This window comes from Rhizopus delemar, genomic scaffold (assembly GCF_000149305.1).
Source record: "Rhizopus delemar RA 99-880 supercont3.10 genomic scaffold, whole genome shotgun sequence".
In the NCBI taxonomy this organism is placed as follows: domain Eukaryota; kingdom Fungi; phylum Mucoromycota; class Mucoromycetes; order Mucorales; family Rhizopodaceae; genus Rhizopus; species Rhizopus delemar.
Window position 1 is genome coordinate 60,566 of NW_027137836.1, and position 20,543 is coordinate 81,108.

At 36.6% G+C, this 20,543-nt stretch overlaps 6 protein-coding genes across 6 annotated transcripts; 3 read left to right on the top strand and 3 right to left on the bottom strand.

The window, feature by feature from the left end:
• Positions 1–2,455: 2,455 nt before the first annotated feature.
• Positions 2,456–2,698, bottom strand: RO3G_11982 (uncharacterized protein; the record flags this gene model as incomplete). The annotated part of the gene is made up of 1 exon (XM_067666566.1): positions 2,456–2,698. The coding sequence occupies one exon, from the start codon at positions 2,696–2,698 to the stop codon at positions 2,456–2,458; it is 243 nt and encodes an 80-aa protein (XP_067522667.1).
• A 1,223-nt stretch (positions 2,699–3,921) lies between these two features.
• RO3G_11983 (small G-protein) lies at positions 3,922–4,693 on the top strand (the record flags this gene model as incomplete). The annotated part of the gene is made up of 3 exons (XM_067666567.1): positions 3,922–3,983; positions 4,171–4,351; positions 4,403–4,693. 3 exons carry the CDS (start codon positions 3,922–3,924, stop codon positions 4,691–4,693), a joined length of 534 nt encoding a protein of 177 aa, XP_067522668.1.
• Positions 4,694–5,327: 634 nt separating this feature from the next.
• On the bottom strand, positions 5,328–6,317 carry RO3G_11984 (uncharacterized protein; the record flags this gene model as incomplete). Its single annotated transcript, XM_067666568.1, has 1 exon — positions 5,328–6,317. One exon carries the CDS (start codon positions 6,315–6,317, stop codon positions 5,328–5,330), a length of 990 nt encoding a protein of 329 aa, XP_067522669.1.
• A 1,860-nt stretch (positions 6,318–8,177) lies between these two features.
• Positions 8,178–8,963, top strand: RO3G_11985 (uncharacterized protein; the record flags this gene model as incomplete). The annotated part of the gene is made up of 3 exons (XM_067666569.1): positions 8,178–8,373; positions 8,493–8,629; positions 8,949–8,963. 3 exons carry the CDS (start codon positions 8,178–8,180, stop codon positions 8,961–8,963), a joined length of 348 nt encoding a protein of 115 aa, XP_067522670.1.
• Positions 8,964–12,356: 3,393 nt separating this feature from the next.
• On the top strand, positions 12,357–17,375 carry RO3G_11986 (uncharacterized protein; the record flags this gene model as incomplete). The annotated part of the gene is made up of 15 exons (XM_067666570.1): positions 12,357–12,464; positions 12,521–12,628; positions 12,697–12,729; positions 12,783–13,133; positions 13,195–13,437; positions 13,487–13,688; positions 13,839–14,602; positions 14,660–14,794; positions 14,865–15,356; positions 15,409–15,859; positions 15,916–16,223; positions 16,280–16,511; positions 16,569–17,023; positions 17,084–17,267; positions 17,320–17,375. The coding sequence occupies 15 exons, from the start codon at positions 12,357–12,359 to the stop codon at positions 17,373–17,375; spliced, it is 4,122 nt and encodes a 1,373-aa protein (XP_067522671.1).
• A 194-nt stretch (positions 17,376–17,569) lies between these two features.
• RO3G_11987 (S-adenosylmethionine synthase) lies at positions 17,570–19,078 on the bottom strand (the record flags this gene model as incomplete). The annotated part of the gene is made up of 4 exons (XM_067666571.1): positions 17,570–18,071; positions 18,191–18,583; positions 18,639–18,969; positions 19,036–19,078. The coding sequence occupies 4 exons, from the start codon at positions 19,076–19,078 to the stop codon at positions 17,699–17,701; spliced, it is 1,140 nt and encodes a 379-aa protein (XP_067522672.1). The 3' UTR covers positions 17,570–17,698.
• Between the last annotated feature and the right edge of the window lie 1,465 nt (positions 19,079–20,543).

Consider the following 20,543-nt stretch of genomic DNA (forward strand, 5'->3'; position numbering starts at 1 on the left):
TATGAATCATGTTTGAAGTATGTTGAAATAGGACATTATTGTCAACCTCAACCATATTAAATTGTTATTACGAATCGTGAAATGAGAGATTTATTGACCAATAATGCACATATTTATTTGTAAGCGCTTGATCATTTTATAAGAGGTGATTCATAAATGGATATGCTATATCTAACGGATGCCATGATTTAGACAGACGAGGAGTTTTTTTTCAGACATTGATCCATGAGGTACTATAGTTGGCCAATCAAAAAAATCGCTCTTCAATGACGTATGCATTCTTGTAATTCTCAGGAGAATTTGTAGTGGTGGATTACGTTGCTACTTTTTTTCTGTTTCTTTTTTCAAACTCTTGTTACGAGATGTTGGTTGCAGCACTTTCGGAGTCCGGACCAAAGGTATTGTAGGAAGAGTAACATTCGTATTGTAGCACTCGCCTGATGCCTAGATGTGCAGTTTTCCTTTACTGGGTCTTCTCTCTCTAGTTGGATGGCAATCTTTGGGATCTGGGGTTTGAGTGTATGTTTCCGATCCTGGAATTTGGTTTGACTGAACCCAGGGGTACGAAGATTACATTCACAAGCATGGTAGGGTTTGGGAGGGTCTTTTTTTTTGGAGTAGAATAGTCTCCACCTTCTCGCGGTTATTCCTGTTAGTAAAAGGTTGTTGCTTTGAAACGAAGAGAGGCTTGACTATTATTTCCAATAAATTGTCTGCTATTTTATATATGATCTCTTTTGTGTACTGTTGTCTGGTATGGATAGTTCAAAATTCATATTTTTATTCTTGGGATTTCATTCTACTTGCTATTCTATTTATATACTTGAATATTTATATATATTATCAGGATAACAATCAATCAAACTATGTAGTGTAGAATATACAAAAAATACATAAATGCAGAAATAAGATGAACGCCATCAACAATTAAAATAAAAGTGATGTAAACAACCATGTATAGGGTCTACAAGATAAAAGCAACGATGAGAATAAGTTTCTCTGTATATCAAAAACCCCTATACTAATTCATATTTGAATGAATAATAATTCTTTCATTTCTCTTTGCTTATTCTTGTCAACTACATACAAGACAAGACGTTGTTTTTTTATTTTTTTACTTTGTTTAATATGAATATGAATAGAATTTTGGATGATTATGAATTAGTTTGCTAAAATGAAATCATTTGGCGAGTTAAATCTATTTGATGAAATGAACTTGGTTGATGAATTGTAATTACCTTACATGCTCTGAAAACCTATATAAAGGATTAATCCTTTAACTTTCAAAAACTTCACTTTTCATACGGCTTATCATATAAGTATCTTGTCCAGTTTTTTTATGTGTAAACGTATGCGTCTTGAATTATAAATGCAAGCAAATCAACACACTTAAAACCAATCATCTTTGTTGTATTTCTTTTTATTCAAGTCAAGTTATCTTGTACAAAATCCTAGCCTAATCTATTTAACAAGATATGATGGCCTCTTATAAAATCAAGTTATCTTTGAAGCTCTATATTAAAGCCATATTTTTCGAGTTTATTGTCAACTCAAAACTATCACCTCATTGAGAACCAAGAATAATTACATTAGTTAACAAGCAAGGCAATTCTCTTCAAGCAAGCAACGTTCATTGTAAACGTTTATCCCTCCCCCGCTTTTTTTTTTTTTACTTCATTTTATAAGAAACTGTTTGATCTATTTTATAAGATCTGATGGTCGCTTATTACAAGAGAATATATATTCAGGTCTTCACTGCTTTTGGAATCCAACTTTATTCAAAACGCTGGTTTCACAACAAACTTTTTTTAAAACAGATCAACTTTACATTATAAACATTCAAAAATGAAAAACATCACAATATCAAGCCATTATCGAAATAATATCGCTTCAAATTGAAAACTAGCAGCCAATCTTTTATTAAGATCAAACTATAATAAAGCAGGGTTTACGATGATCGACAAAAACATCTGGATTACTATTCAAACTTTGCTTTTTGTCTTACAAATGCGTATAATAAATACGTTTCTAAAATAATACAGGTGGTTGCTTTAATACTTTGCAGTAATAAAATGATTATGCAGAGTCCATTGTGATATATTTATTCATACTATACTAGTAATATATAGCGTGATATAATACAAACCAAAGAAAGTAACGATTTCATAACAAAAATGACAGCATATTTTATTGATGAATATACAAATTATATAGCGAGTCATATTAACATGGCTTTCCCCCCTTTTTTTTTAGCTTTTCAATTGATTTTCAGTCACACCTTTATCCATCGCTGCCGTGGAAAATACATCACCTGTAGCCATCGTTGTGAGTTCAAAAGACGTCTACCCATAAATTTCTTTAGCAATTGTACATTTCTCAAAGTTGGACCTGCATCGAATCTCTTTCAAGGATTTGGGAATCAGGGGGGCACTCTTTACCCATCGAATTCAATTTCTCAGCTACAGCCATGGCCAAACTGTTTGAGGCCGGTCTTACTTGTCCAGTCGTCATCTACAGTCTGAATTGGAGCACAGGTAAGACCTCTTGGATCGACTTCATGTAGTGCGGTAACCAGGGGTTTGATGTTAGGGTTAGTGATGTCCACGATGAGCTCATGATCACGAGAATCAACGTTGGTCGCAACCAACGTGGCAGCTTCAGCATCCGTACGAGCAAACCACGCTATTTTCGACAACATGATACTGTGGTGAGCACCGAGGGTGACCCAACGGCTAATATGCTCAGAGATAGACATGAGTACCTTATCAACTCTAGATCCTATTTCTTTCTGGAGGGGGAGATGGATCTTCAACTGTACAGAGAACAGTATCAACCACAATCCAATCGATCGCTTGCCCCTGTTCAACCAAGATGGTTGTTAGCTTCATGACGGCAGTGATGCCACTGTGACGAGTGTCAGCATCAGCCCGTGATCGGTCTCACAGAATCCATCTTGAGATGCTTTGACACTTTCTTGATCTGTCATGACCAGATGAGCCTCATGGTGCTTTCGATCATGAACGAGTCGAGAAAGAAGGAATGTTCGGACTTGTTGGGCACCGTGTCCAGTGGATGATGAGGACTAGGTTAAGAGTCGAAGCAGTTACTGCCAGCCGGAAACATCGACTGTGTCAAAGTGAGGAGCCATCGGGTTGACTTGAACAGGATCAAAGGCATGAGAGGGACTACGATTCGTTTTGTTAGATAGACCAGCGTTTCTTGGCTTGAAAATCAGAACGATAAGATGGAGGGAAAAGTATACGGTCGGATACGATGGACTCGGCAGCATAAGGGCGTTTGACGAGTGAAAAACGAGGAAGGGGGGAGGGCCTAACGCTGGCTGATTTTTTATTTTGATTGAAAACTCTAATTGTTCTTGGCCTTGATCACTCATTGTTTATAAAGAAGGATGATCATCGTAAAGGCAAAGTGGACATGTTTAAAGCAAAGAGTGGGATAGAAAGAAGGGAAGGAACGGATAGTGTTGTTGTTGGCAATTTGCAGTCAAATCCGAAAAGAGAGTGTGTTGTATGTATGCCAAGTATGATTAAAAGCCTTTTTATGTAAAAATAAGGAGAAAAGATGAGTGATTTACAATAAAAAAAAAAGGAAAAGACTTTCATATTGGCTTCCCCCCCTTTTTTTTTCCTTTTTGTAGACATTGTTTTGATGGTCAACTCTCTTTGGTATTGCCTCATAGTGTGTTTGACGAGAAATAATCTTGATTTCCAATGTTTGTGACTTTAAGAAGGAGTAGAAAATAGAAGGCCGACTTTCTTTTTTCTTTCTTTTCTCCTTTTAGCATGCGCGTGGTCTTGAAAAACTCCTACTGTATTCCGTCTATTTCATTTCCTATTCCCTTTTTATTTTATTTCCCCCCTCTTTCTCTCTCTCTCTCTCTTTCTTTTTTTTATATACAAAATGGAAAATAATCAAAATGAACCCATTATGCAAGCCATTAAATGTGTGGTAGTTGGGGATGGGTAATAAAGAAAAGATAATAAAGAGAGATGAATAAATAAATGGTTTAATTTATAGTGCAGTTGGTAAGACATGTTTATTGATATCTTATACAACAAATGCATTTCCACATGAATACGTTCCTACAGTGTAAATACAGGATAATAAAAGTAGTAATTCATATCCTAATTCTCATCCACCGGATTTTAGATTTGATAATTATTCAGCACATGTCAGAGTGGATGGAAAACCGATTAGTTTAGGATTATGGGATACAGCAGGACAAGAAGACTATGATCGATTGAGACCATTATCTTATCCACAAACAGATGTCTTCTTGGTTTGTTTTTCATTAGTAAATCCTGCTTCATTCGAAAACGTGAAAACAAAGGTAATGCGCGTGGATATTAAATAAGAAGGTTTATTAATTAGTTTTTTAAAGTGGTATCCAGAAATCAATCATCATGCACCTGGTACTCCCATCATTTTGATAGGAACTAAACTCGATCTAAGAGAAGATCCAGACACAATTCAAAAATTAGCTCAAAAGAAGATGGCACCTATCTCATACACACAAAGTTTACAAATGGCAAGAGAAATAAAAGCAGCAAAATACTTGGAATGCTCAGCATTAATTCAGACCGGATTAAAAAATGTGTTTGATGAAGCTATTCGAGCAGCGCTTTCTCCTACCAACCTTGACAGAAAAGACAAAAAGTGTATCATTTTATAATAAAATTTTTTTAATTCTTTTTTTTTAAAAAATTTTTTTTTTTCTTTCTTCAGAAAATGAATAACTACATTGCAGTCCATTGTTGACGAGTTCATTAGGATATCCAGTTTACAATTATTTCTTTTCAAGTCCTACTCCCACAAGTTGAAGGCAATAGAAACTGAGACGAAATGCTTGCGGAATATTCAACTTGAAATCGGTATGTTTTAAACTGTGCTTGATTTTTTTATTATGGCTTGTCGGCTAGACTACCAGTCTTTGGCGGGTCATTAAATTAGCACTCAGATAAATCATAAAACGCAAGCTGGGCAGTCTTACGGATGTCTGAGTTCTTTGGGCATATGATGCTAGCTTAATCTGTTTTGCGTATATTTTAAAAATGGATTAAAAAAGAAAAACAGTAATGAAGAGATGATCATGGTTTCATATTGAATTGAATCAAGTTATTGCATGGCTAGTTGCAGGGGGGGGGAAGAAAAAGTTGTACAATAATACAGTAAAACTGTACTTGTTTACAAAACTTATATAAAATACTACATTCTATCTTATTTAAGGATTGATTTCCATAAGATGATGTTCAACTAATTTATAGAGGGGGGGGGACCTCAAGCTGTCATCAAACAATAACATTACTTTATTGTGTTTCATTTAACTCAATAGTTGATGATTCTGCTTGGACAATAATCCCACTACCTTCTTCTTCTGGTCTTTCGATTTCAACTTGTTCAATGTCTCTAGGAGTTGCTTGTTCTACATCTTCAACCTGATCGGTGTCCTTGCTGAAGACTTCTTCAACCGCTTGTTTTATACTTTCAGCCTTGTCAGTAATTTTACTGAATACTTCCTGTGCTGCTTCTTCTACATCTTCAGACTTATCGGCAATATGGCTAAGCACTTCTTCCACTGCATGTTCTATAGTTTCATGCCTATCAGCTTCTTGAATGACTTTTTCTTGAGCAACACGTTCTTCCTCTATTCTACGTAAAGCTTCTTCTTTGGCCACCCGTTCTTGTTCTTCCTTAGCCTTCTCGGCCTTTTCTTGTTCGATTCTCTTTCTTTCTTCTTCTTCACGAGCCAGCCTTTCCTGTTCTTCCCTTTCGATTCTAGCCTTCTCTTTAGCCACCTCTTCTCTCTTTGCCACCTCCTTCTTCATCTTTTCGTTACAGACGTCCAACCGACGGAAGAGTCCATTGATAGAATCAATCACAGCGCGTTTCTTGTCTTTCAAATGGCTCACCAACTCCTGTTCGAATTCGGTAGGCTGCGAGTCCTGTCCGACGACGATCACTGTCAAAGGTTGAATGGCGTCCAGTTGTTCCATCAGACGAAGCAGCAGTTCGTTTGATTGAGCCAAGGTATACTCCTTTTGCTTGAATGCCTTGTCATCACACTCGAGTTCAATAATAGGTTCCACACTGCTAATGCTGGATGCAATGGCGCCTTGTTGTTGTTCGATTTGACTCAACAAACGGAGTGTGTTGCGTTCGGCGCGTCGAGCAGTCTTTCTGCGTTGCACTTTTCGATCGTCTTCTACAATGTAATAAACAAAGCCTATACTTAAAGCAGCAAGAACAGCAGTAGCAGCTCCGTATATCAATAAAGACTGTTTGTTTTGTTGTGTCATCTATAAAATAGGAAAAGAAGAAGAAAAAAAAAAAAAAAAAAAAAGAAGGGTACAGCACACAGCCATGTAGAAAATAGAATTCGGACCCAGCATTGACATGAATGACACAATCTTCTCTTTAAGCTGAGACGTTATTTAGGGTTCTGTTGAACTCTACAAAAGAGCGAAGGGGTCAAGCGATGAGGGTATCTTTACTTTTAATCCACACGCTCTCACATACATCATTTCTTTGCACATGTCAAGTTGAAGGCTCCTCTTTCAGTCTGAACCTATTCTTATAAACGATGTGTACAATCGAGTGGCGTGAGTTATTTTCTCTTCAAACCTCGAGAAAAGTTTTTCAGAAAAGTGCTTGCAAGCTTTTTTTTTTAAAAAAAAAGTTGTTTCTTGCACTCTCTTTCCGGAAAGTAAATTTTCAATGATGAGAATAAAATTCATGTTGTACGAAAGATAAATTCGCCCTGATGACAATTGAAAAATAGGAAGGCATGAGAAAAAAAAATTTCATTTTTTATTATTCTTGTTATAATTGCGTTATTTGCTGACAACATATATGTTTAGTTAATGAAAGTTGGGTGAAAAAAGGTCAATGTATCAACGTCTGTCTCTTTTAGAGTTAGTTACATGCGATACACGTTTTTTCTTTTCTTGATTGTATCTCTTTTAGGAACAAGTTGAACCTCGCCCGTTGGTTCTTGTTCACTTAGACGTGGCCAATACTTTTGGATCGGTCTGTAATCATGGAAATGACTAGCCGGTTCCCAAGTGTCATCTTCTCCATAACCTTTCCATCGAACTTTATAAAGTAATTACCCAGTGGTCGCTTATGGTGTAAAACTGCCTCAACATCGTATGATTCAGATTGATCCGTATTGGATAAGGATACTTCCTGGGAAATAACCTTTATTTGCGATGGAGGTACATCTCTTGGTAAGAGTGCTCCAGTTGCATCAACCAACACGTATGAACCACCTTGAGTTTTTCTTTTGATAGTGTAATTACCAACCTAGAGGGGATCACTTTTTGCAACACGGTTTACACTCTTGAGCGTGATTTGACTACCAGTGAGAGTATCGGTTAGGATTCTGTGAGCTGGGTTGAACTTGTCTCGAGAAGCAGCTATCTACTGCCAGCCCACACCATTTTTTTCTTGTCTTTCCTCAATCAGTGCTGTCATGATAACAGAAATAAATGACAAAGGTAATAAAGGTGTGTCGCTGCTTCTTTTCAGCATGCCCTTTTTTTTCTCATATGCTATTTTTGTATACTCTAGAACAACATTTACTGACGTTCTGGCACCCACAGGATCGATTGACTGGTAGTGATTTGATCTCAAAATTGATCCTAAAAGAAAGCAAGGTGGTGGATCTCATCACTCAAGCGATGTTGGACGTTTCCAGCGGTACATACATTGCAGTTGGCCCAACCAAGTGGAGTGATGGAACACGTTCTGATGTTGTCTACATCCCACATCTTTCAATCAACAAGACATCACCACCAATTTTGATTAAACTGATTACATTGATAAGGTTGACATTGTGTATGACTCAAACGAGGAAGAAGAGGAGGTGAAGTTTCATCATAATTGGAGAGATGTGTTTGACATGAGAAGTACCATGTCTATGCACGTACCTATGAGAATAATCCGTAATGGAATACGACGATGCAAAGATGACATTCTCAAAGAACAACAGACTCGAGCCAGAAGTAAGACACTCAGCCGATTCAACACAAGCCACAGTACCAAGACTATTCCCACCTTTATTCGGATATCCAGTAAAGATTCAGAACTAGGTTGTAACACTAGGGCGTAATCTTAGGTCCTTGCAACAGTTGTTGAATCTACTGGAAGAAATAAAGATGACTAAGCGTATGTGGGTACCAAGAGACCTTGTATTGGAGGTTGTTACCAACTCTGACGTACTCTCATGTTACAAACATACACCTCTACACGCATTCAATTATATTGCCATGAAAGAATCTGAGACAGTGTCTGATACTGATTCTATAGGGAGGGCTTTGTATGACTCACAAGTAACGTTCATCAGACGCCCGGGTGTGTATGGAACCATACATGACAACAGTCTCATTGACGTACGTCCATACGAAGAAGAAGATGAATCAGGCTCTTTTAGCACAGAATTGAGAATCTCTAAGGACGATATTCGGAAATAGACGAATGCTCTAGCAGTCAGGAGCAACTGGACGAACCAACATATGCTCCCCCACTAACTTCATCAGCATCATCTTCATCCAAAGAGATAACCAACTATCAAGAAGAAATGGCCTTTGTCATCGGATTCAAGGGAAAGGTAAATGGTGGGCGCATAAACTGGTCCTGTTGCCTCGCTGCCAGTCCCAAAAAAGGTCTTTTTGCAAGATATTCTACAGCTGAGAGTCTGCGGGTAAACTATCACAAGTCTATCGCTCCTTAACTATCACACCTCACACTCAAAGTTTTTTTTTCGCATCCCCTTATCACTGTTTATTCGCTCCTTATATGCTTTATATGCTCTTCATACGCTTGATATGCTTATATACGCCACTGTCACGACGCCCAAACTAAGCGCCCATGGCATGCGCACAACTTGTCTCTCTCTCAATACATTCCTTTTTTATGTGAGTAAATAGGAAGAGGAATTGTAATTAAAAATCGCGCATCAAAGTCTCTCTTTTTTTTTTTTATCTTTCTTCTGAGCGGTTGCCTATTACGATTTTTTTTCAAGCATTTATAAGAATATCTAACAATCCCCTTAAAATCACTTAGCCTCAAACTATTAGAATCTTCACTGATCCGGGACATCAATGTTTCCTTCTCGAGAAATCTGTTGCGTTTCACTTTATTTTTTGACTACTCACCCGAATGGTTCAATTGGATTGAGCTCAGGAGAAATAGGATGGCAAGTAAGCGCAGCGGTAACCACGAGATTCTGCGTATTTTGCCATGTTCTCTGATGTATGGATAGGAGCATTATCCATCACAAGGTAGTGACCTTTCATGTGTGGATACTGATCCATTTCATCCATTATTGGACGAATTTACTTTCCGAAAATGTCGTATTTACCCCATTAAATACTTATTATTCGTATGAGATTACTCAAATCTTATATAAGAAATAACAAGTACTGAATACATAATATTATATATTACATATTCTCTAAGACTCATTTACAATATTAACCATATACAATATTTATATTATTCAAGTTCAATACTAAAATTGACCTTGAACTCACTTCGGTCCCTGAATAATTTTATTTCCTATATAAAGGCGTAGTTTGATTAAATGGGTTCTCTCTTTCGTCTTGAAATCTAATAAAGAGGTTACATAGAGACTCATTCACTAGTTTTCAAGTACTATCTCCTTTTAATTCTCAAATTTTTATCTGCAAATATCTCAGAAAAGAGTGTACTACTGACATCAGTGAGATAATCCATCAATCCGATTTCTTTTTCATGCTTGGACCAGTTGCTTTAATCAAGTCCTCTGGTTCCTTCACTTTCTTTGTTGATATGAAAGTACCCTTGATATCAATTTGAGGTCTATAAAAATGATCAAATGATAGTAAAGCATTTGGTTTTTATTAACTATCGCTTTTTAGGAATAATTTACCAAGTATGATCGCATTCTTCTTTATTTTACCAGGTTGAAAGTTTACAAGTACAAGAGCATGCACCAAATGCTTTCTATAAAGGTACCAAGACAAAAACGAAACCGCGGCGAGTAAAATTTACTCTGACGACATCTTGAGATTAAAACTATATCAAGAATCATCTTTCTATATAAATCATCGTCTACAAATGCTGGAAACAATAAGAGGTTTTTTATCATCCCTTCCAAACGAATTCATTGCTCATAGGCCACACTCTTCTCAGTCAGTGATATCTTGGTTTATCCTATAGCCCATAATCTGTATTGCTTTACATAAAGTTGTCACTTGCAAATTTAAATAAAGATACGCCATCACCACTATTTCGTCGAGGATATAGATTGGTTGACTATTTACCAAGTCTCTCCTTACTAGCGTATACGATATTTGCTCTTTAAAAACAATTTTATTTCCAACCTTGATCTCGAGTAGTTTTTAGCTTGCTTTTTCCTTATTGATCGGACCCTGCTTAAAAAGATTAGTTAAAAGACATTGTGTGCTCAAAGTGGTCTCAATCATTTATAAATAATATATTTGTTTAAATGAATCTCTTTTTTTTTCCATAGATAAAAATATTCCTTTCCGAATCAAATTGAACACGTACAGCATCTTTTCGATAGTCAATTACATAACTTGTAAAAGAATATAGACCGTTCTATTCACAATTGTATATCCAATGTGACCAAATTAATACGAGTTTAACTGATTATGATATGATTCTATATAAATATTGGTAATAAAGAAGTGTGTTTTCTACAGAAATGGATCCACAATTGTTTTTTCACAGCAATAACTAAAAAAGACCAAGGACTCTTTCCTGGAATTCACTTTAAAAGAATCGAAATTGATTACATAATCATTGTATTCAAAATGGCTCTGGTTGTAGCATATGCCTATTGTAGAATTAATAACTTTGATATCTGATTTCATGTGCTTTTATATATTCTCTTCGTATCCTAATAGTACGGTAGCTACTGGCTAATTCCCCAACACTTTACGAATAGTATATATGTCTCAGTCTGGCTGTAATCAATCATTATCTTTTTAACTGGAAGATGACTACCAGCAGCCCCTTTTCTTAACCTGCTGTAAGTTTCATAAAGACATCAATTCGCATGTTTATTGACTACACCTCGTTGCCAACAAAGAAATAAGTTTCACAGTTAAACAGAAGATAAATCCCCTTTTTATGGTAAAAAAAAAAAAGCTTGCTCATGATGAGAGTTATTCATATCGCTAATGTTCATTTTACTGCTTGATTTGTTGTCAGAAAGGACAGAAGAGAACTAGAAACTTGTCTCCTTGCAGAGAAATTAATTCAAATCAACTCATACATGATAAATAAATGTGTGAAGGAAAGAAAAAAAAAACTTATTTGCTTTCTGCTATTGATCGTAACGTCGATTAAAAAAGAAGCTTGATATAAAAGGGGAGGGGAAAGGCTGCGACACGGCACTGAAAGCGTTTGTTGGATTTAGTTTAATAAAATTGAGCGAAAACGAATTGAAAACAAAGGTTCTTGAGAAAACATAATAATCCATAACTTGTGAATTTAGAAGCTTAAGCTTTGAGACAAGCACATCAATCTGCCTATTAAACAAGAGAGTAGAACAAAGGACAGTGGACATGGTATTTACAACATTACATTTAATGAAGACAAAGAAGACGCCTAGTCTAAAGCTTTGCTTGAGAAAGTACTTTAAAAAAAACCTAGCTATCGATCGAAAAAAGGATCCGGAGATGATGGCATGCGACTTTTAAGGACTACCAAGTTTATTTACCACGCAAGAAGTGTAAGCAGTGTGTTTTGATTAATATTCACTTGGAGTGTCTTAAGTGCTTACTTTTATAAATGCAATAACAAACCAAATTTTGTTCCGAAATCGCCAAAGTTTATTTCACCAGAATTGTCATCGTATGCTGAAAGAGGGTCTCCTGCGGGACTATAATGAAGACCATCGTATTGTCTTCAGATTTCAAGGAAAACGGTCTTAAAAAACTTTAAAGTGTCTAAAAAAAATTATGAGAGGTCTAAAAAATTCGGATTTGTCTCAATCGTTCATAGAAATATTGTAATTCGTTACAAAATTAAAAAAGCGAAAAAAAAAAAGTACCATGAAAAAAAATAAACACTTCCAAAGAGGTTTTAAGAGACCACCAAAAAAAAAAGGCGCGCTTAAACTTTTTTTTTCACTTTTTTTCCCTTCCAATTTTTTTTAGCTTAAAAAAAAGAAAGAAGGATTTACTAAAAAGCAATTTGTATGCATGGCGTTTGATCAACCTAATCAATCTCAACAGGCACAACCTGAACAACGAAGATTTAGTAGTTCAGCAGAGGAATGGGAATATAATAATAGATATGGTCAAAATTACAGACCTTATTACCCTATGAATGCTCATCCTCCAAGAGACTATCCAGCAAATAGTTACAGTGCTACTAGTTCATCCACCACTTATTCACAATCACCACCACAACCACCACCATCTTGGGGACAAGTAAAGAAAATAAATAAATAAAGACAGACACTAAAACAAAACTTGTTTAATATTAGAATATACATCGATATGAATCGGTGGAGTATCCTTATTCTCGTCAGCCACAACCCAATATTCCTTATGATCCTATTCGCAGCAACAGCAACGTTGGCCATTATCTAACTGTATTACTATATAATAATGATATGATAAGAGAAGAGTAAAACTAATTTAACAATGTCTTATTTTATAGACCGCAGAAGGACCTTATGCTTCATCAAACTACGTAAATAACAAAAGAGAATGTCTTGTTGAGATACTGACTATCAATGTCTATAGGAGCGTAGTAACAGTAATAACAACCAACCAGTGATTCCTCCTATCATGTCTATATCGCAATTACTTTCTTCGGATAACAATTCAGAGAGACCAGCCGCTTCTGCTGCCGCAATAAGTCCAGTTCATACAGATAACACATTGCCTAATAATAACGAAAACAATTCACAACGACGAAATAACGGTATACAAAATTTATTAAATAATGATGATAATTATGAAGAAAAATATGAAATGGCGGATACAGACACAGATAATGAGGATCACCCTACCATTTATCCTGCTGCAACATCTACTACGGCCACAGCAACAACTGCTACCGATGCTGTTTTGGATACTCACTTTGATATAAAGGTAAGTCCATTGCATGCTTTTTTTTTCCTTTGCCTCTTTCATAACAGTTTTACTGTGACAGCCAAAGGTGATACAAAGCGAAGACAGCGAATCATCTATGGATGATGATTTTAGTGACGTTGAAAAAGTCAATACGGCCACTAAATCTCGTGCTGATATGATTCGTGAAGAATTAAATCTCATGTCTGATGATGATGAAGATAATGAAGTTTTTTTGGTTCATAAGGAAGAAATGTTACAATTCATGCTTAATAACCACAAGAGAGGAAAACAAGTGATTGAAGAATATGAAAAGAAGCTTGCTGTAAGTCCAACAGGAGGCAAACAAACAATATCACTCATCTTTAGAGTAGGCAACCCGTGGTAAAATGAAAGAAGGTCTAGAGCAGCTGTATGAAAAACGATACGGTACTCGTATGCCAAAGGGTGAAGTGCTTAAGCGAAAGATAAAGGCCAAGAATCGTAGAAAATCAAAATACAATGGATATGATGATATGGTTGAGCACTCTTCAGATTCAGATATTGATTTCCATGACATGAGACATACTGGTGAACGTAAGGTCGAAATGGAAAGAAAGCAAGTTTGGGCAAACATAGTCAAGAAAGACATTCCAAGAGTAGATGATGATATTATTACCTTTCTTTTTTTTAGAAGACTAAAGTATTTTTTTTGTTAGATGAATCGTATATTATCTCGTGTTCAAGCTACTCGGTCAGGTAATTGTAAAAAGGTAGCCCAATATTGTCAAAAGGAAGTCCGTCGTGCTGCTACAAATGGTGGTCGAGCCAATCGTGATTTGCAAAATAAAGCCAAGCGTGTCAGTAAGGAAATGTTACTTTTCTGGAAGAAGAATGAAAAAGAAGAACGTGAACTTCGAAAGAAAGCAGAAAAGGAAGCTCTTGATCGGTTAAAGCAAGAAGAAGAACGTAGAGAAGCTCAGAGACAAGCACGTAAATTGAACTTTTTGATCACCCAAACAGAATTGTACAGTCACTTTATTGGACGAAAGATCAAGCAAGATACTGAAGAAGATGAAGAAACGGCACAACCTGCACCTTCTGGTCTGTCTACACCTCTCGCACCTGTCTTGCCTCAAGATGAGCTCGACGAGAAATCTGGTGTTACAGATATCGGAACGGTTGATTTTGACGAGGAAGATGAGGCCGTATTGAAAGAAAAGGCCAGGCTAAGCGCACAAAATGCTTTGGCCAAACAGCGCGAAAAGACAAGAGAATTTGACCAAGGCGCTCGTGAAAGACGTATCGCTGCTGGTGATGATGTAAGCATGGCACTGGATGATATGAACTTTCAAGAACCATCCAGTATGGGATCTGGACCTGAGGTCAAGCAGCCCAACATGCTCATGTGTCAACTGAAGAGTTATCAAATCAAGGGTCTTAGCTGGCTTGCTAATTTATATGAACAAGGCATCAACGGTATTCTTGCTGATGAAATGGGCTTGGGAAAGGTAGCGTACATGTATTAGCTAACAGAAATATCCATTAATATCCATTCAATCGTACAGACTGTTCAATCAATTTCCTTGTTGGCTTACCTTGCTGAAGTTCACAACATTTGGGGTCCTTTTCTTGTGATTGCGCCTGCTTCTACACTACACAATTGGCAGCAAGAGTTTACAAAGTTTGTTCCTCAATTTAGGGTAAAACAATTATTATCTATTTTTTTTTTTTTTTTTTTTTTTTGCTTTACTCACTCTATTTACGCACCAGGCACTTCCATATTGGGGTAATCCTAAAGATCGTAAAACTTTACGTCAATTTTGGAGCCGAAAACAACTCTATGGCAAGGATGCACCGTTCCATATTGTCATTACCAGTTATCAGCTCATCCTGACTGATGTCACCTATTTCCAACGTGTCAAGTGGCAATACATGATCTTGGATGAAGCGCAAGCGATCAAGAGCTCAGCCAGTGCTCGATGGAAGCAGCTGCTTAGTTTCCACTGCCGTAACCGTCTACTGCTCACGGGTACTCCTATTCAAAACAGTATGCAAGAGCTTTGGGCGTTGCTCCACTTTATCATGCCGACATTGTTCGACTCACATGAAGAATTTAGTGAATGGTTCTCAAAGGATATTGAAAGCCATGCTGAAAACAAGGGCTCATTAAATGAACATCAACTTCGTCGACTTCATATGATCCTAAAACCTTTCATGTTGCGTCGTATCAAACGAAATGTTCAACATGAACTAGGTGAAAAGGTAAAAATTTTTTTTAAGAAAAAAGTTAGAGATACTTAGATGATTGTGATAGATTGAAGTTGAAGTATTTTGTGAATTGACTGCAAGACAAAAGGCTTTATACCGTGGTCTCAAAGAAAAGATTTCTATTTCTGAATTACTTGAGAAAGCCACTTCATTAGGAGATAATGAAAGTATGGATAGTTTGATGAATTTGGTGATGCAGTTCAGAAAAGTATGTAATCACCCCGAGCTATTTGAACGTGGTGATGTTCAAGCTCCACTATCGTTCTGTAACTTTAGTGACTCGGGGCATTTATCAAAAGAAACCACACTCTATTGTCCTTACTCTTCTACAAGTCCCATCAAATTTCATATTCCCAAAAGACTTTATCGTGATGGAGGCATTTTAAAGACAGTTGGGCCCCATACAAGAGCAGGATTTGATACAAAATACTTGGATAATTTGATGAATATCTGGGATAGTGAATACATTTATCAATCTCAATTCTCAAATGAAGCAGGTAAAGAAATGAAACTTTAGGGATACATGCACCGACATACTAAATATATTTTAAAGATGCAGGATTTTCATTCTTGAGATTTGTAGATGTATCACCGCATGAAGCTAGTTATTTGTCAAGAGGCAGCTTAGTAGAAAGATGGGTTGATCATTTGTCTAAACGAGAGCACCGCGCAAGAAGAAGCTTTTATCAACAAGATCCTACTTCAGCTAGCAATACTTTTGCCATGTTTTTGATATCAGACACAAATTCACCTACTTCACCCTTCACCATCACTCCCGGTTCAGCTTTAGACGAATTGACCCATATCTCAGACAAGATGATACATCAGACTCGTCTCTTTGGTCAATGCTATTCACCTGCTGTAAGTTTTCTCTTTGCTTTTTATATAATTGTGTGCTTATTTTATTTCTGTTATAGGTTAAAGCAGTGCCTGTAGATGCTATTTGTGATGATATTTCATTCCTGCGTGAAAAGCAAGATACACTGTTTAATATGAACACACGATCATGTTTCTTTGGTACTGACAAGTACATCAGTAAACTGGCTCCTGAACAAGCTGCTAATCTATCTACTGTCGTACGAACATCAGAATCTGGAATTATGACAGTTCCCGCTTCAGGGCATGGGTTCTCATCAATGAAGGTGCCATGTAAGTTTTTTTTTTGCGGTAAACACGTATAGAATTCACTTATATATCTATATTTAGCCATGAAGGATGTGATTTTAGACTCTGGAAAATTAGCTACACTGGATAAATTATTAGAAAAATTGAAATCAGAAGATCACCGTTGTCTTGTCTACTTTCAAATGACAAAGATGATTGATTTATTTGAAGAATACATTGCCTATAAACAATACAAATATCTTCGTTTGGATGGTTCATCTAAAATATCTGATAGACGTGATATGGTGCAAGATTGGCAGACAAGACCTGAGATTTTCATTTTTTTGCTTAGTACGCGAGCTGGTGGTTTAGGTATTAATCTGACTGCTGCAGATACAGTTATCTTTTATGACAGCGACTGGAATCCTACAGTGGATCAGCAAGCGATGGACAGAGCTCATCGTTTAGGACAAACAAAACAAGTAACAGTATACCGTTTGATCACAAGGAATACGATTGAAGAAAGAATCCTCCAAAGAGCTAAACAGAAAGATGAAGTAAGTAGTATATTAAAGGATAGGTTTATGTTGTTTATTAAACACACATGGTGTGTATAGATTCAAAAGGTAGTTATTTCTGGTGGTGAATTCAGACAAGTTGATTTCAAACCAAGAGAAATTGTATCGTTGTTGTTGGATGATGAAGAACTAGATGACAAATTGCAGCAGCAATTAAAACGAAAAGCGGAAGAGGATGAAACGCAAAAGAAGAAGCCTACTAAAAAATCGAAACGAGCTATGGGTGATGATTCAACGCCTGCTCTTAGCCCATCCAATGTAGATCGACTTTTTAGTGCTGGTGAAGATACATTTTTGGAAGACGAGTCAAGCGGTGCATCGACGCCTGTAAAGAAGACAAAAGGAACTAGAATCGGTAGACCAAGGACTAATATTTCATTTACTGGTTGAGAAAAATAAAAAAATAAAAAACCAATTTGATCCACCACTATGCTTTTTACGTGTAGATAGATTTGTAGTTCAGTTTATAAAACCAAATTTTCATCTTATATCACTTTGTTCATATTCACTTTCTAAAGTTAAATTACAACCAACGATTTTTTTTGTATGTTTATTATATGGATAGAGGTAGGAGAGATGATGAAGGAAAATATAAAACAAAAAAAGATATCTAACAATTAAATAAAGAGACTATATAACATAGTTTGAAGAAACTTAAAACTTGAGTTCCTTGGGTTGTTCCCAGGTGAATTCTTCACGACCAAAGTGACCGTAAGCAGCAGTCTTTTGGTAGATGGGCTTGAAGAGGTCGAGTTCCTTGACAATGACACCAGGACGGAGGTTGAAGTTGTTGCGAATGATTTCAACTAATTCAGTTTGAGACTTTTCAGAGGTACCGTAAGTATCAACAAAGATGGAAAGAGGTTCAGCAACACCAATAGCATAAGAAAGTTGAACAAGAGCACGACGACAGAGCTTGGCGTTAACCAATGACTTGGCGATCCAACGGGAAGTGTAAGCAGCAGAACGGTCAACCTTGGACCAATCCTTACCAGAGAAAGCACCACCACCGTGAGCACCCCAACCACTATCATAAGAGATGGGTTAGAACACAGATTCATCACTTTTTTTAAAGAGATTTGTTTAAAAAGAATTTGTGGTATAAATTCTTTTCACACACTCTCTCTTTCCTCTTGTTTAACTTACCCATAAGTGTCAACAATAATCTTACGACCGGTCAAACCAGCGTCACCTTGGGGACCACCGATGATGAACTTACCAGAGGGTTGCAAGTGGTAGATGGTATCCTTCAAGAGGTGTTCAGGGATAACAGGCTTGATGACATGTTCCATCAAGGCCTTACGAAGGTCTTCAGTTTCAATTTCAGCAGCGTGTTGAACAGAGATGACAACAGTGTCTACACGAAGAGGAACCATGGCACCATTTTCATTCTTGTATTCAATGGTAACTTGGGTCTTGGAATCAGGACGCAACCAACCAAGAGTACCATCACGACGAAGTTCAGACATACGGCTGTTGAGCTTGTGAGAGAGAACACAGGTCAAGGGCATCATTTCGGGAGTTTCATCAGTGGCATAACTAAATATTTGTATTAATTGTATGGCTTCTATGTTTATATCTAAATGTACTTTACCCAAACATGATACCTTGGTCACCAGCACCAATATCTTCAATGTTGAAAGACTTTTGAACAAGACCTTGAGCAATATCAGGAGATTGCTGTTCAATAGCAACCAAGACGTTACAGGTCTTGTAGTCAAAACCCTTTTCGGAACTATCATAGCCAATTTGCTTGATGGTGTTACGGATGATCTTTTGATAGTCAAGGTTGGCCTTGGTAGTGATTTCACCAAACACCATGATCATACCAGTCTTGGCGGCAGTTTCACAAGCAACCTTAGACATGGGGTCTTGAGCCAAACAGGCATCCAAAATAGCATCAGAGACTTGATCACAAATCTTGTCTACAATATTTGATGAATATCTTTATTGGTCTCTTTAATTCTATTTTATATACTTACCAGGATGACCTTCACCAACGGATTCAGAAGTAAAGAGGAAAGTCTCGCTCATTTTTTTTTGTATGATAATTTAAAAATGGAATGAAAAAAAAAATTCTGTAGTAGCTATGCGAACTATTTATTGACTTTTTTTTTATGGCATCAATTGAAGCCACCCTCCATTGACCAATCAAATTATGTTAAAATTGTTTTTTTGTCCAATAAAATTTATTTATTTGTTAAATCGCGTTATTTTGGATCAGTTTTTGATCAATCACCCAATCTTTTTTTATTTCTACGCCGGTACAAAGGACAGTAGAACTGAAAGAACTCTTTATTTGGTAATTTGCTTTTAAAAAAAGAATCTTTGCATTATATTGCTTTCATAAAATGAGATATCGCATCATTCTCTAAAAAAAGGGCAACACAAGATGATCAGTTTTTAAAACTCTCTTTGTTTCCTTTCTTTACTACCCTCTAAACCTATCAGAGTCAAACACAATGCATTTAAAATAAATTCTTTATTGTTCAGGAACTACACGTAAATAATTGCCTTTGTTTTGCTCACTGCAAGCCTGAGTGACAAGGTATCATCCATCATTTTAGTTGCAACTATACGTACTTTTGTCTTTCCATCTTTTCTCAAAATAAACTCACGAGATTCCACAGTAAATGAAGATGATTTGAAAAACTTAAAGTTTTTGTCTTCGTGTACAGTAAGAGCAAACCCAACGGTAGAGGAGTATTAGATTAACATTAACAGGTCGGAGTTAAATATTTAATACCTTTGGTGAGGATGTCACTTTATGGTCCCTATTAATTTGAACCCTATTAAAATTTCTACAGTCTATTTTTTAAAACTGACATGAGCTCTGACGATGTTTACGCAGTCATAGCAGAGCGATGCAGCAAATTTAAGCAGTTCCAAAACGTAGCAAATTAGTATCTTCTTGCTTTGAAAAGCTTTAATCTTGAATATGATGAAGAAACCCACTATGTCAGGTCACTTTCTGGTCATAAAGTGGTCAACCGAGATCGCATCGGGGATCATCTTCGTCTCATTGCAGATGGCTTCTTGTAATCACCAACCTACGACAAAAAGGCTTTTTGCTGCCGCTTCAGAATGCGCCGAAGCGTATTTATTAGTATTATTAAAGTCATTTAACTTGAGGATTACCGCTTTCTTCAGTATAAGTACAAGACTACTAACAAAGCTAGATTTCTACCTTGCCAGAAAATGGCAGCTGCCACCCACCAGATAGCTTATGATTACGGATATCACTCTGCGCACTTCAAATTCCATGATGACTCTGCCAACTGCGTAGATGAATATTTTCGTATGTCAGAAAATTCAGCAATGTAGTTGAAGTTGCTTTGCAATGTTTATCATGATACAATTCAGCTTTATTTAAACTAAAAACGCAATCATCCATCAACTTATTGCATTTTCAATGTATAGAAAACTCAGCTGAATGCATTCTGAGGTGACATATAAGCGAGAAAGTAAAAGATCCATTATTAAGATGATTTATACATAG